At 36.0% G+C, this 13,866-nt stretch overlaps 1 protein-coding gene across 3 annotated transcripts in view; it reads right to left on the bottom strand.

Moving 5' to 3' along the window:
- Positions 1–13,866, bottom strand: part of LOC138709367 (uncharacterized) — a 409,404-nt gene that overhangs the window by 7,837 nt on the left and 387,701 nt on the right. For all 3 annotated transcript variants that reach the window (XM_069840100.1, XM_069840101.1, XM_069840102.1), the window contains 2 exons: positions 4,662–6,371; positions 880–1,120 (listed from right to left, as the gene is read on the bottom strand). In XM_069840100.1, the coding sequence (XP_069696201.1) occupies positions 880–1,120; positions 4,662–6,371 (1,951 nt within the window). The remainder of the gene's footprint in view (positions 1–879; positions 1,121–4,661; positions 6,372–13,866) is intronic.

The raw sequence follows: 13,866 nt of genomic DNA, 5'->3' as shown, positions 1-13,866 counted from the left end.
ATCGCCACCCGTCCGCAGTAAACGAACACGAGATGGCAGCACAGTCGCTAATGCAATTCAAATGGGTATTATGACGTGACTCCTTATGTAACAACTAGATGGCAGCGTAGTAAACCTGACAAAAGTTGTTAACCTCAAAGCCTATAACCCCGACATATCTGTTACATATATGATCTAGGCTAATAGACGGTAATATATTATACACACTATTTAAAGGGTGTAATTGATATCTTGTTATTTGAAGTGTTCTATCAGTGAGGAAGTGTGCTGTGTCAGTGAAGTGTGTAGTGTCAGTGAAGTCTATTGTGTAAGTGAAGTGTGTTTGTGTCAGTGAAGTGGCTGTGCAAAGTATTTGAACAGTGAAATAGTTCTGAAGTGTTAGTGAAAACAGGACAGAATCAGTGCAGTGAGTGAGTTGACAGCGAAATAAGTGTAGTGCCGAAAGGTATTTGTGCAGGTATAAACCTGTCACACTCGTGGGTCTTAGTTCGAACTTGGGGTCAAGATACAAATTAGATTTACTTTAAATGTTATTTTAAGTGATCATGCTTCATTTAATTTAGGATGCTCCTTGTTATTATTATTATTATTATTATTATTATTATTATTATTATTATTATTAATTATTGTTTTTTTATTAGTTGTGTTCATTATTAATTGTCATTATTGAGTGTAATTAGTTACCACTGCCACTGGGTATATACCCATTTGCAGTGTGAATAAATACACACACAATTCTTTACTTTCCCATCTTATTACTTTTTATTTTTTATTTTTAAATAGCTATAACATTTTTGTATTTCAAAAATGTGTTTGTGCCCCCCCCCCCAAATGGCTTACAAGTAACTATTTAGGAAATACTGCTGTAGTATGCCTCACCTTGCTCCTCGTAGAGATAGTGCACCCCCAAAGCTTTGAGATATGGCACAAGTGGTCGGGGGTCATAAGCCGAGCTGCCAGGGTCCACAGTGGCTGCACCAAGTGTGAAGTGTATGCCCTTTGACTTGGCATAGAACTGATACTGATGCAGGGTGTGCAGCAAACTGAGTGAGTCCTTTCCACCTGACAGGCACACCATTACCCGGTCACCATCCCGTATCATGTCAAACTCCTGCAGTGCCTATCAGAAAGGATATATGCACGAAAATCAACTACACAGACAAGAATTAAATTTCAAAAGAACAACAGAGACTTAAAACTTATGAATGAATGTGCTATTTATTCTTTTATAGTGGTTGTCTCTTTTTAATATCCTTTAAAAACTGCAACCTTTGGAAGCCTGGTTTGTTTGTTTCCCATTTTATCAGTCGGAGATTTATGTGATTTCATGTGACATCCTGCACAGGCATCTGTAATCTCAAAACAACACATTGGCTTTCTGCGAAACAAGACAATTTTGAAGCAATGAACAATTACCTAGTAATGATGTAAATCTATAATATGGGACGGACCCTAAACTAGGTTTGAATTCAGATTCAATAACAAGCTCGATAACCAGTAGACTCTATAAACAAATTTCAAAATTTAATTTCACTTTAATCTTTAAAGCAAATAAAGAAAGAGGGAAGATCATCTTCATTGCCAAGTTATTCTCTTTCAGGGAGATTAACTCAATCAGCAAAGTACTACTGGGATACTAGGGGGGGGGGGGGGGGGGGAAAGAGAGAGAGAGAGAGAGAGAGAGAGAGCAGATACAAATTTCCTACACATTAGTAAAGAACAACAGGTTAACATTTGGTTTCATGGGTCACATTTTAATTTTAAATATAAGAAATGAACTAATAATGATGTAATTTAATACCTATTTTGTTTATTAGGATTATGGATTAGGTGCATGCTCTGTAATATTTAATACTGGCAATTTTGTCATTACACAGTAAATTTGGAATATGTATTATATGTCTTTCTCGTGTTAAATTCTATCGTACCTAGGTAACATGTTTCGACCTATTATTGGCCTTCTTCAGAACTTAACACGAGCAGGACAAATAATATATATTCCGAAGTGATAGAATGTTAAAAGTTGTGTAATCAAGATTGTATTATTTAAATGCACTGTGCATTAATGAAAAGAAAAGCTCTGTGAGGGGATCAAACTTAACAAGGTGTGGAGCTAAGCTCTACAACACTCGGGTTTTAGGACTACCATCAGTGGTGATCACACATCTCTGTTTTGTATACTTAAAAAAAATCATGAAACAGCAGCACTGAAAACCTTTTGGGAAAGATCATGATACATATGAAGGTGATTTTATCTCCAAGTTTGAGTTAGCTTCTTCAGTGTAAGGTATGTACGATAATTGTGTACAATATAAAAAATATACTACTCAATTGCCAAGCATAGGAGGAAATATTTTTTTAGAACTGCTAGTCATGCTTTTACTTTATGATGTTGCACTCGATTCACATTCCTTCTAGGGTTTTCTTCTGCCTAATGGACAGTATATGTCAGTTTGTTACATTTAAGTTTTCTTTTCAAAACAAAATAAGAGAAATTATTATTTAATTTTAATGAATTTTAATGATGTCACCATGCAGCATTTTACAAAGTGTTTGGTTCAGCTCCCAGCCAAGAACATATGCAGACATATATCATGTCATACTAAGCTCAAGACCCAAGCAGACACATGTTTAAATAGCTTATAGGTCAATTTATTTCCAGGTTGCAGTCTGATAAGTTGACAACTCTCTTTCAAAGTGTAGATATATGACACGTTATACTGTGCTTTTAAAGGGCAACTGTGTGTTCACTAAATATTTTATGGTAATTTGGTATGGTAATTCATTGATATGCCACCTCACAAGTCCACACTAGAACACAGGAATTTTATATTTTTTCCAGCAATGAAGAAATTTGTAACCTTGAAATTTCATATACTCAGTATACGCCATTTCTGTAATAATTGTATACTATTTTCAGATTTAGTGTAACTATTACCGCTATGGGTAATTAGCAATTAAAAATGGCAGCTGCATTTTGTGCACTGAAATGCTGTTTCCCTGATAATTTCTACAAATATCAATATTTTTTAGTGATTCTTTTCTCTATTTATTCCTGAATGTCATATGAACAACATAACCTAGAATCTTTGAAATACTTCCACCAAAAACATATGTTTTATTATTTTAATTTCTATTTTAAAGTCAATATATATTTTTTTTAATTTTGTTACGTCAAAAATATTTTTAAAAAAGTTTTACGTGTTAAACCAATAGTTCTACGTAGGTTTGTTCTCAAGTATAAAATACAATTACACGCAAATTTTCATTGTAATATCTTAAAAATTGTTTAAGTTATCAGGGAAACATTGAATAAACAAAAGTTATGGGCACCATTTTGTATTTCTAATAACATGCAATGGTAATAGTTTCATTAAATTTGAAAATACTATACCATTGCAAAAGTAGAGTATATTCAGCACATAAAATTTCGAGGTTACAGATTTATTCATTGCTAAGGAAAAAATATTGAATTTCACCAATTTTTCAGTACTTAAAGGTATATGTCCCCCATTAATGGCTCCCCTCAGCCCCAAGTCCATTCAACAAGTATAGAGTATTATTTTTATTATTTTAAAAGTTAAAAGTTTAAGGTTTCTTTTGAGATTGAGTTTGTATGACATACAAGGAGTATCAATTCATATAAATAAGGTTAAGTGCTTGTTATTACTATGTATGATTTTCCATTATAAATTCCAACATTTTTATTTGACATAATTTTTCATAACAAAGACTCTTCATAGCTAATTTTCACGAGTTGCCAATGCACTACAGTGAAACCTCTCATTTACGGACATCGAAGGGACGTAACAATCTGTCCGCATCTGGGAGGTGTCCTTTATTGGGAGGGAGGCTAACCAATCTAACAGTAAATTTATAATACACATTATGTATCCCTTCACGCTTTAAATGAAATGCATTACCAGAACTGTAATTTAATTCTAAATACATTATACTACAGTAAATTCTTTGCAACTTTGAACTACAGTAGACAAGACCGAAAAAAGAAAATACAGTACCGGTACTGTACAGTGCATTTTTATTTTATTCTAGATCTACAGTTATGCAGTACTGTAATTTACAGTTTTCAAATTAACCTTTACATTCAGTTGCCATGTCTCTCGAAACAGTACAACTGATTGAAGTGAAGAGAATAATCCTATTAACTCTATCATGTGTCGAATACAATTTCAAGAACGCGGAAACCTTGGACCCATCAGACAGGTTAAATTTTATGACTTTGTTTATCCACCCGCTTCCAGCTAACAAGGGGTAGCCAGCTGGGCTAGTGGTATAGCCTACAAGACCCTTATTGTCTTCTTTCATGTTAAGGAATTTCTGTACAGTTCTCAAAACTAAATTTTCCATTTTTGTAACACATTATGTCTTGAAATCCAAGTTTTGTCCGCAGTCAGGAGATAAAGCAAGCTTTAGGACTGTGAAACAACTGTCCGTGTCCATGTCCCTGTCTGAGAGCGTCCGTAAACGAGAGTTAAATTTATAATTATTTCTATATTATTTCAGTTGGAACATAAAAATCTGTCCGTATATGAGGAGTGTCCGTATCTTGGGAGTGTCCGTAAGAAGAGGTTTCACTGTAGTATCTCTTGCATTTGTTTACAACATAATTAAATTAAAAATAGTTACATGACATAACTTACCTCAACAGCCGGCTTCCAGATGGCCTTTGGTGGACAGTGCCATCTAGCAACATTGCCTTCTATTGCATCGTCTTGCACAGATTCCTGAGATCTTGCTTCCAGAGCCTCCTTCGACATGAAGCATGCCCCAGAGGTACAGTCCACCTGTGGACCAGCGGGCACCGACACAAAGTTCTGCTTTGCACTGACACCGACACTACTGCTGCTGGAGTCAGACAGGTTGTTTATCTTGCGTACCCGTTGCCCCCTCTTTTCAATGCTACCATGTGTTGAAGAGTCGGATTCTTGGAAGGTCAGGTTAATGCCACTGTCCTGTGAGCTGATGCTGTTGATGGTTGAGCGCATCAGGTGACACTGCTTGTTGCCTAACGTGATGCCTTCTGGCTCGTCACCATCATCGTCATCGTCATCAGTCTCATTTGCGGCTGTGCCATTCGCAGTGGCCTGGCCTTTTTTGGGGTCTACACTCAGTATGTGGATCACTGTTTCGTCACTCGAGCACTCACTTGACTGAGTCCTCTCTCCGCTCAGTTCACCCAGCTTTGTATTTAGACACCCGATAGCAGGGTATGACCCAGGTGTGCCAACTGGAGATGTTGCCGATGATGAACGTTCTTCATGAGACTGAAGATCTGGCGAAATGAGGACGTCCACAGCACTCACCATTTCTCTGATTTCTGACTTCACCTCTGAAGCCATCTCCCGGGACACCTCCATCAGATATTCTGCCACTTCATTTGCAGATACTGAATCGCCTCGATTGCTGTCTCCAGATCCAGAATGCAATCTCTCTAGTGAGGAACTGTTGAGCTGGAAATTCCCAGTTTCCCCAGCAGAGTCAGTGCTTTCTGACAGGACGTCTTCCACTTTGGAGATCACCTCACGGATCTCAGATTTTATCTCGGTCGCCAATTCCTTGGTCACCTCCTTAACGTAGGCCTGTAGGTCCTCAGGGCTCTGGGTGGAAACAGAGGACACAGTTGGGGAGGAACGTCCCGTGTCCATGTTTAGCTGCAGTAGGCTGAGACTTGGAAGGGGAGAAAATCCAATACCCCCAAATGAGTCACCATCCAAAGAGTTGAGGTCGGTCTGACTGCTACAACTGCACTGCCGTTGTTTCATCTCTCTAGAACCAGTGACGCCAATTCCCAGGCTGGCTAGCGTCTGGGGACTTAGGATTGGGGGCGAAATAGCTGTGGAGGACCCCAGACTGTGGCAACGTGTGCGTGGTGGGTACAGCTGTATGTCTGGTCCGAGTCCTGGTGGAGATTTGGTCATCACTGCGGCTGGATTCATCACCTCGCCGACTGCAAAGTGTAAAGGGCTTTGACCGTCGGCTGGAGGTCTGGAGTTCACTTCACTAGTAACAGGCAGAGCAGGGTACATCACAGAGATGGAAGGGGGCTTCACGTTTGGCTTGGCAGGGTCAGTGCATGGTAGACTGTTGTGACGAGGGGACCCGAAGGAGATTGGCCTTCCTACCACAGGGACAGAATTGTTGTTCGTATTTAGATGTAAGGGTAGAAGCTCTGCGATGCTGCCACGTGAGCCAGTGTATTCAATAGGGTCAAATGGAACATCGTGCTTAACATTCTGCGAGTTGCCAAGCAACAGATCTTGAGCTTCACTCGGGAGCATAAACCATCTCAGACGGTTTGTTCTCTCATCAAACATGACACACTGGTCTGCTAGTGGGTAACGCTGTGCCATCTGGAAACACAAATACATGACAGTCATCCAGTGTACTGTAATGAACAGCATTCAAATATTGTAGTTTATCTAATTTTACTTCATCATTTACGAAGTTCACAGGAAATATTAAGAAATTTGAAGAGGTAAGAAGCAATAACAGCTTATTGGGAAATGGCTTAGATTGGATTTCTTTCATTGCTGATGAATTACAGAAAAAGAATGTTTCAAAGATTAAATCTATTTTAGATAAGAAGTGGATGATAGCAAGAAAGAAAAGGGATACTACTTGTTGCAGTTATTTTAATGGCTAAATTAACTTAATATATACTAAGTCAGTCCTCTCCGCTTTCACCTGAAGATGAAAGTTGATCCAATTTTCGAAATGTGCCTCAATAATTGAAGCATCGGCTGGAACAACATTGTAAGTTACAAAATTTTCATTCGGCGTGCTTCCATGTAATAATGTTGTATGTCATGTTACCTTGCTATACTCTTTGGGTTGCAACTGTCCATCAATGCAATACGTGAAATTTGTCCACTCAAAAGTTTGCTACCTTATAAGAACAACACATTTTTGCAGCTCCTGTAAATTTTACCAAATGTAACTTATAACGTTGTTCCAGCCGACGCTTCAATTAATCAGCAATGACTGACGTTTAAACTAAACACATTTACCACAGAAAACACTGTGATGATGCATAAATTTATTTTGAGATAAGTCTTATTTGCAGTTTCCATGATAATGAAAGTATGTTTTTGACATGCACTCCCTCCTCTTGTCTAGCTACTGAATTTTCTATGATTAAAGAAATTCCGTTTGTATTCAGGTAAACAGCTAATTTATCAGTAGAATTTATAAAAAAAAAAAACACATCAACTCCACGAGTTAACTTGTTTAAACTAATAGTTTTTTGTTCTGGCAATTTTATGGAAGTCACGAAATTCTAAATAAATAGAGCAGGATTTCAAATAAGATCAACATGGACAATTTGTCAAATGTAACTAATGCAGTAAAACAGCTTTAATAGTTAAGACATGGGAGTTAATCTACTCTAGAAAAATAAAGAGGAAAAAGCTGCATAGGATAACAGTCAAGTATAATGTTTTGGTTAAATTAAAAAAGTGATGATAATTTAATCTCTCTTCAGAAATGTTCATATTCACGCAACTGTCATTTTCATTTTCCGCTCTATATGGAGTACTGAGAAAATTCTGTAACTATGAAAGAATTAAGTTAGAAGTTTTCATGAAATTGCACACATTCAACATTATGAACCGAAAGATTCAGTTCTCTGTATGTGTGTAGAAATTTCTTATAGAGAACTGCAAGTAATTTATCCATTGTATAGTCCTTTTAGAAGTATTCAGAAAAAGATATTTAATTTTTACTTTAGAAATTTTTACATGAAGTTAGTGCACAAAAAGAGCACAAATAAGACGGACTATTCTAAATTTTGTAAACAGTTTCGATATTTCTTTTCACATAAAAATAGTTCTTTGTACGTAGTGTATACCCACAAATGTTTCCAAAGCTGCACTGCTTTAGAGTAAGAAATATTTTCTTGTGTAATATACACCATGGATAAAATTTCTTCAAATAGAAGTTGTGGGCTGTTAGAAAAATAACCAGTTATACTGTAAATGACAGTGACACATACATATAAATTTAAAAGTGTATGTTCTATAAATATATACCTATTTATAAATACGGGATTCTAAGTGACAAAGTGTCTGAAAGATTACAGTATGTAAACTTTTGCATTGTGGACTGCACTCTGCCAATACTTTCTAACACACATAGAAATGAAAGTTGCAAAAACTGTCTATTACATTTTAAGATAATATTCGAAAATCTCTTCATATGTGACGTTGACGTCACTTGCTGGGTTTTCTTTTGGTTTAGGGTGACCAAATGTCCTCTTTTTTTCAGACACATCCTCAATCTTTAAGTTAATTCAAGTGTCCGGATGGAATTGTGGGAAAATTAGAAAAATGTCCTCCTTTTTCAGGTTTCATCAAAAGCTTCAATAAAAAATCGCGCACCATGGCTCAAGTATAACGAACACAAACTGTAAATATCATGATACTGATACTTCCAATAGAACTGAAGAGATTTTTGTAAAATGATGATGGATATGAATATTTTAAGGATTCACTCTATTGATTGTTGTTCTGAGTTGTTCAAACTGATAGAATTCTTCTTCTGCATTCCAAGCCATAATGCTAAAGTTGAGAGAGAGTTTCTTTTGATAAATTCTCAGGGGATAAGAGACAGATAATTTCAAACAGAAATCATAAAAGTACCAGTATCTGTCAGCATTCAGTATAATTTGAGACATTTAAATTGTGTTGAATTTCATTGTTATTCATTAAAAAATAAGAAACTACTGCATCAAATAGGGTCTTTAGAGAAATACTCTTGGTATTTAAACAAAAAATTCAGATTTAGTTGATAGTATTTGTAGTGGGAATGAAAATAAATGTAATTTGGACTTGAATAGTGAAAATAATGGTGGGATAAGCCTAAAAATTTACGAATATAAAAAACTAACAAAATATTTTATAAAATCATAGCATTTTAAAAAATGATTTCAACATGCAGATCATCTCATTCAGCTAACAGTACGTTGCATTATAGAATATACAGGGTGGAAGTGAAATAGCCTTGCAGATTTTCAGAGCGAATAGCTCTTGTTGTATGTAACAAAAAACTATAATATCATTTTGGTGGAAAGTTAATAGTTTTTTTTTCCCCAGAAAAAAAAAAAATGTTTCTCAAATGTTTCATGTGAATTTAATTTTAAAAACCTCTAAAATTCAAGCCATTGTACGCTGTGAGTTGGTTGCAACACAGCACCACAGAAAACAGCTCATCTAGCAAGACACACCGAGTTCATTGAACTCTTACATCTGTATTACAAGAAGCATGTGTTCATGGCAATATTGTCGGACTGCTAAAACTTCAAACTTAGTTTTCTAATTAACTGTGCATTTAATCACAAAACGTAATATAGGTTTTCTATTCATTTCAGTGTACCCTATCATCCCTTTCAATCCACAAGGGTATTTCACTTCCACCCTGCAAATGAGTCAAGTAATACTATAGTTTCATAGTGACTGTGATCAGAATTAAGCGCTTGGTTATTCTACTATGTTCAAGTTCCAGGCATGGTGGAATACTCAAATAACTAATTTTGAAGTTAGTAAATTTGGGTGTGTTTAGTTAGGGCCGTATTAGCTATAAGGCCAATAATGCTGAAGTGTCCCCCCCCCCTTTTTTTTTTTGATGGAGATCATTCGGTCACCTATTTTCGGTCATTACAATGTCACGTAAATGTTCTCTCTTTTGCTTTTAATTTGCACTTTGCCATTCTTCTCAACATTGAGAGTACAGATTTCACTACACGGTTTGCACCCAAGATTTTCATTTTGAGAATTAATTACTTATATTTTCTCTAATTTACGTATAGAGCTGTTATAACAGTAACAGTGATATTTCTATCAATTTGTAACAATGCATTAGACTTTGAAAAATGCATCACAGAATTTTTGTTTTGGCCCAATACTGACAGTACAATTGGCTGGTATGACAGACCTGTCTATAACATTACTATTCTCTAGAAATGAATCCACCCTCACGTGTTGCAGAAGCAACAATTTACTGGAGAAAGAATGCCAAGAAATATCGCAGAATAATTATTTTGCTATTATTTGAGAAGAAAATAAAACGCTTCAAGTTTTAAGACACATTAGCAAATATAAGGTTACATCACAGTTGTACGATACAGCAATTTCAGAGCAAATGTTCAATAGTGTCAATCCAGTGCACACCAGCTGAAAAGCATCACTGTCTATAACTTTTCTTTGACACGAATTTCAGTGAAATTAAGATTAAACAGATATATGCATTGAATGTATGAGAAAGCAATTTAATATTCACTACATTATTTTAATGGAGAATTACAAACAAAATCAATGAAAACTGTAATATTATTCTGGGTAAAATTCGCATTTAGCACGAATAATTATGATAGCTAGTGAACTGCTTTGGTATGCTTTTCCCTGGACCAATACAACGACCGAATTGGCTGCTTTGGCATTGTATTATTGGTCCGAACAAAATTCGCCAAAGTGGTTTCACCAGCCACCAAAATTATTTGTATTAAAAGTGAATTTTACATAATTCTGAAAAAGAAAAAGGTGCAGCTCTGCATTACTAAATATGCATAGAGGTACAACAAAACTGAAACTACATAGAAGCTGACAGCTGGATAACAGCAATTTAGAAGAGAAGGTTATCTACCAGAAATCATGTCCTCCAACTATTACAACTACTATCTGTATTACCTCTTCTGAAATGTAAAAAACTGATTTCTCTTTCACACTTTATCGTTTTATATCCATATTTAAGATAATTGAGAACCATATAATTTGGAAAGGTGTTCCCTGCTCTGAAGATCAATTCTTAAGTAGTTTCAATTCTGGTAAAATGCAAGCAGACGAGGACCTATAAGTATGTATCGTCCTTTTGGAGCTATAGAGCACCAAAGAGTTCGACACTGCAGCTAAAAATAGCTACAAAAATAATGCAACCAGATCAGAATGCAACAAATCTCCAAGTATCCCTGATTTCACAAACTGACAAATCTCAAAGATGTTCATGCAAGTTAAAACACAGTCTTTAAAATACTCATCAATTCAGTACAGGAAATGCTACACTGAAATATGAATCTTACAGTAGTGTAGCAAGAACTTTTATTGCTCTTAAAAGTCCACAATTTTCAGTGAAGTTTGAAACATTCAATGGTCTGGTGGCTATCATACTCAAATCTGGATTCAAACTCAGCCGAAGATCACGGATTTTTCACTCAAGAAATCAAAAAGTATGACCCTCCAGGAGGAAAAAAGACGAGAATTCTACGTCACATTTAGTTTCTGGCATATAAAATGATTTTCTGACATATATCGCCAGAAAAATTCTCAAAACTGTCTTTGTACTGCTCATCTAGCTGAAGTTCCTATTTTAAACTGGGAATCAAAACCATGATGCATTATAATATAATGTATATGTGATCTAGTTCGGTGGTTTCCAATTCAGAGCATCTGACAATTAAAATGCTGTCTCCTCTTAACTGGTCTAAGCTTAGATGATAACAATTTTTTATGTGTGCACCTAATAGATTTGTACATCAGTAGGTAGTGTTACACAAAAAAAAGTTGTGGATCAGTGAGATACCATGTCTTCTCGAATACTTCGCGCACTCTTTTTCAGAAATATACAAGTAAAAAATATGGGTGCGCGGCTTATTCGAAATGAAGTAGGCAACAATACCCCTCCCCCACATCTCCTAAGGTGGCAGGGCATGCCATTATCTTCCCATGCATCAGAATCAAGTTCAATTGTGATAAGTGTATAGTTTGTGGGTCTTATATTTTCTATTATGAAAATGAGTACCACTAAAGGTATGAAATTATCAAAGATGTGGAGGAACATGGAAACCATGTAGTACCATACAAAATAAAGGTAACGGTAGTTAACTGATGTGTGCTACTACTGTTGCAAATTAAGCAAGACAATGGACATGTGTACAGTGCATGTGCAAAAAATGGGTTTGAAATGCATCCTGTTCCAGGATAAAATTTATTGTTAACTGAACTGTTGTTTTTCAGTCAACTGTCAGAAACAGGTCTGAACCTCACTACTGATACCAACAAGGCAAATAGACCAGGAGATAATGGAGTAGGGTGACCAGTTCCTTTCCCCCTACATTGCACACATCACTAACTAGTAACATACTACACTAATCAGACTTCAGATGTATACAAACAATTGAGGACCTAACATTCTAAATGTGCTAAGTGCCAAAAACAACTTTCTCAGATAATGATGAAAAACACGCTGCGCAATGCATGTTGATATACCTACAACACATTATTCTGGCACATGAATGAGTCACTTACAGTTGAACTACGACCAAGACACTTTATATTACTATGATGTGTCCACACCTGTGCAGTAACAGTCAGCGCATCTGGCTGCGAAACCAGGTGGCCCGCGTTCGATTCCCGGTTGGGACAAGTTACCTCGTTGAGATTTTTTCCGGGGTTTTCCCTCAACCCAGTATGAGCAAATGCTGGATAACTTTCAGTGCTGGACCCCGGACTCATTTCACCGGCATTATCACCTTCATCTCATTCAGACACTAAATAACCTAAGCTGTTGATAAAGCATCGTAAAATAACCTACTAAAATAAAATAAAAATACTATGATGTACCGAAGTACATATGGAGTTTTAGTGCAGTAAATTCCGCATTTCCATATGGTGAAGAATCAGTAGAATGGAGAAAAATTCTCTCTGATACTGGGACTTTGTGATTCAAGACATGTTGTCACACCCCAGCAATTTAGTCACTCGTAATGAGTGTACCTCTGTACTTGTGGTTGGACATTGTGTCTAATGTCACACTTACTGTGACACGGTACATGAGGGTAGGCCAACAAAGGAGAACACAGTAGATAGAACTTAAAATGAGAGGAATTCAATCTAGCATCAGAGCTTGAATCCGGTGTGGCTTAGTGGATAAAGTGGCAGCACATGAAGCTGGAAACGGTGCCGAATAGAATTTTTCTCCGTTCTACTGATTCTTCACCATAAAGATAACTTAGTATAATATTCTCATATGGATGTTCCTCCCTTAGATTGAATAAAATGAAATTTGAAAAATTGGCACTTAGCACATTTAGAAATTTAGGTCTTCAATCAATTGTTTTTCCTCCAATATGTATCGTCAAGTGAGATGTATTGTCTGATAACAAATGTATTGTCCAGGTCAGTTTACTTCATACCCTAAGGGTGAAACCTAACCATTTTTCCCCCATTACTACATATGCTAGTGGATTGTGGTGATTTTCTAGTTTGCAGGTTGAATTTTCTTTTGCCAACTTCGTTTCGAATTTCGATACTGACAAATAGTACAAATGGTAGTGATTTTGTAACTAGTATGTTGGCAGCCGAGACAAATATCGACAATATAATTGTCGGTACTGGAGTTCCATGAAATTGAAATTGTACTAGATTTCTGAGCCTGTTACTGGAAGCTAGCGAAATTTGAACATAATAATAATTAATATCAGTATTAATATTAATACATACAGTAATAGTTATTTTGTGTGTTGCATTGTGGTAATAATTCAAGACTATAGTCAGGTAAGTTTTCGGAGTTAGTACTAATAATTTCATGTGATCAAACAAAATACATTTTTAGGTTAGGTCTCGTGAGTCAATTGTTTAGTCAAACCAATGAATTTCGTATTGTCAGACAAAATACTTGACATATTGATCTCTTTCTCCTATAGCTTGCCTACGAAAATATGTTATAAATTATTGAATTATTTATAATAACCTTCCAACATAAAGTACAGTAAGTAAATAAGTCATTTAGTATGAAGGATCGTGTGGTATCTGGTAACAGTTGGCAACACTGACAAGACGGCAATATTTGCTGTTTAGG

This window comes from Periplaneta americana, chromosome 11 (assembly GCF_040183065.1).
Source record: "Periplaneta americana isolate PAMFEO1 chromosome 11, P.americana_PAMFEO1_priV1, whole genome shotgun sequence".
Lineage (NCBI taxonomy): Eukaryota > Metazoa > Arthropoda > Insecta > Blattodea > Blattidae > Periplaneta > Periplaneta americana.
The sequence above is the reverse complement of the archived record's forward strand: the minus strand, read 5'-3'. Positions and strand labels throughout refer to the sequence as shown.